The 2,637-nt window shown below is 39.8% G+C and overlaps 2 protein-coding genes across 2 annotated transcripts in view; one reads left to right on the top strand and one right to left on the bottom strand.

The window, feature by feature from the left end:
• LOC103593449 (chromosome unknown open reading frame, human C6orf201) overlaps positions 1-363 on the top strand; it is a 61,305-nt gene extending 60,942 nt beyond the window's left edge. Inside the window, exon 4 of the mRNA XM_008576419.1 lies at positions 68-363. Coding sequence (XP_008574641.1) covers positions 68-344 — 277 coding nt within the window. The 3' untranslated portion in view covers positions 345-363. The remainder of the gene's footprint in view (positions 1-67) is intronic.
• The window catches only part of ECI2 (enoyl-CoA delta isomerase 2), a 15,996-nt gene continuing 13,691 nt past the window's right edge, over positions 333-2,637 (bottom strand). The window contains exons 6-8 of the mRNA XM_008576433.1: positions 2,538-2,631; positions 1,315-1,458; positions 333-652 (exon numbers count right to left, since the gene is read on the bottom strand). Coding sequence (XP_008574655.1) covers positions 497-652; positions 1,315-1,458; positions 2,538-2,631 — 394 coding nt within the window. The 3' untranslated portion in view covers positions 333-496. The remainder of the gene's footprint in view (positions 653-1,314; positions 1,459-2,537; positions 2,632-2,637) is intronic.

The following is a 2,637-nucleotide window of genomic DNA, read 5'->3' as shown; positions in this document are numbered from 1 at the left end:
GGGGAAGAAACTAAGATTCTTATTTGTTTTCTAGTAATACTACTCTTTCCATTTTCTCCCTTGCTAGATGGCTGAAAAAGAACATGCAACCCACCGAGGATCTCAAGTCGGTGATCTTTAGGCTGTCAGCGTTCGGCCCAATTCAGTCAGTCACTGTTTGTGGGCGTCAAAGTGCTATAGTGGCATTCGAAGACATGATGTCAGCTTGTAATGCTGTGAATGCTTTTCGAAGCAGGGTTCCAGGCACAATGTTCCAGTGTTCCTGGCAACAACGATTCATGTCGAAGGACGTAAGGCTTTCTGTTACCAAAAACCTATGTGAATTCTTAAAGCTTGTTTTATGAAATTTTTTATTCATCGGGGCTGTAGTGAAATATAGTTGATATTTTAACACTGAAAAAAGGCACAATGAAGTTTCTTTAGTTCAAGTATTAGAAATCAGAAATAATAGCACATCCCTTCCTTTCACATGCTTAACTTTGCTGGAGTGTCGTCTTCACAGTTTTGCTTTTCTGGATAAGAAGTTCATGACCGCATTCATGCATTCATCTGACAGCCACCTTCCCTGGATTACCCTGCATTCTTCAGCATTAACAGCATGCAGCTTTTCTTTCTCTGTATTTCTGATTATCTCTTTTGAAACTCTCATGGCCTGGAAAGACAAAACCAACAATAAGGTTAAGAGTTATTCTAGTAGGAGTGGAATTATTCCACGATTCTGATTCTTGTTTCTCCAATGTTCATTTAATTAATCCTATTAAATCTTAAGATACATGTGTAATATAATACAGTGCTTCTCAAACTTTAATGTGCATACAAATAACCTCAGTAGGTGTGGGACAGGCCTGCGATTATACATTTCCAAAAAACCCCAGATGGATGTTAAAGCTTCTGGTTCCAGGACCACATTCTGAATAACAAGAATATAAGAGTAATCAGTCACTAACCACTACATATAAAAACAAAAATGCTACACAGTAAGAATCTCCTAAAGTACAAACAACCTATCTGGCTTCTCACTTGAATTAAAAAATAAAAGTGCTTAGCAAATTCTGCCTACCCTCCTTCTCAAGTTAACCCCCAAAAGAATTGTCCCTCTGCCCTTGTATCATAGAAATGGAATGTGTTTGGCAAGTTTTGTAAAAATCAGTATTTCCAAAGTTATTATGGTTATTTTTAATCCCAAATTTAGATGTGCTTAAAGCCAACAAAAGATATGTCTTGTCTTTCTTATGACATACTCTCCTAAGGCAATACATTTTTCCCTTAGGAAATTATTTCCATGGTTCCTACAAGTAAAAGATGAATACTAACATTTGGGGGGAGCTTTGCGTATGTTTTCAGCCTGGTCCAAACTTCCTTCTGAAGAGTACTATCAGGAAAAACCTCAGTGACGAGTCCTTGAGCACATGCCTCGCCTGCTGTTAACTTCTTTCCAAAAATAAGCATCTCAGTTGCCTGAAATGAAAACAAGGTTAAGACACTAACTAACCTAAAACAAGGCTTCAATTAACTTCAGAATTGACTGCTTTCAGGAGACATAGAGGAATTTACTCATGGTCTTTTGAGGTTGCTGGTATTTCTCAGTAAGGGAGAAACTGATGACTTCAATAAGCAATAGTTTGCAAACTGTGCTGAGACCATCGCAGGCTCTCTGGAAAGTCTAGAAGGGCTGCTGCTGTGTGTGTGTCTATGTTGGAGAAGCAAGATCAGGAAGCCCAGGGCAGAAATGACCTGAAGCAGATGCTGATTCTATAACCCATGGTAGCTATGATTTTCTGTTGTGTACACTATAAACCATTACAAAAGGAAAAGAGAAAGAAAAATCATGCTCATAGGGTCAAACTTGAGAAACTTTTACAATTCCGTTACCTGGAAATTGTACCCAGAGTTCTAACTCTGAGAATCTTCTTTGCACAGGTACTCATATTAGTTCTATTTCACTGAAGGAAAGTGAAGGAGAATTATGTTTAGTTTCTAAAAAGAACTGAGGTCTCTAAGCAGGTATCCTCTTTACATTTGCAATTCCTCTTCCAGAAGAGTGAACACCTCTTCACAGCCAAATGCTCTGAGCCCTAGTTGGGTCTGTACAACCTTTCAAAGCTCAAACCTGTACAACAATTCAGGGTATGTGACAATTCAGGGTATGTAATGAGAGTTAAAAATATATGTACATATATATATATNGAGCACAGGCAACTAGATTTCCATAAACATAGTGAGAGACCTGAGCAGCCATTTAACCACCAAGTCCACATAGGCTGGCAAAACAGGCTGATGGAAACACTGTTGCGACTGGGATTGGCTTTGGAAGCAGTAAAGCCCCATGATGCCTCATGTCTGCTGGTACTTCACATGAATATGACTCTGAAAGGGAACATGTTATCATATCACTCTCAGTGGACACTGCTCATCCATAAAGTGATCCCTGAGTTCAGCGGAAGAAGGGAGGCTGGCACAGCCCTGGTCCTCCAACTGACAAACGCCACACAGCTGTGCAGGACGAGGTCTTGTACTGCCTGCAATGCAATAAGCACCAGGCAAGCGGCTGAAAACGGAGTATCCCAGTTTGGGAAGTTGCAGAGAGAATTTCTAGTTTTGCCATAGTTTGGTTCCTCCATATGTAAAACTCTTAGA

Source organism: Galeopterus variegatus, unplaced genomic scaffold (genome assembly GCF_000696425.1).
Source record: "Galeopterus variegatus unplaced genomic scaffold, G_variegatus-3.0.2 Scaffold1347, whole genome shotgun sequence".
Classification (NCBI taxonomy): domain Eukaryota; kingdom Metazoa; phylum Chordata; class Mammalia; order Dermoptera; family Cynocephalidae; genus Galeopterus; species Galeopterus variegatus.
This window is presented reverse-complemented; position numbering and strand designations above follow the sequence as displayed.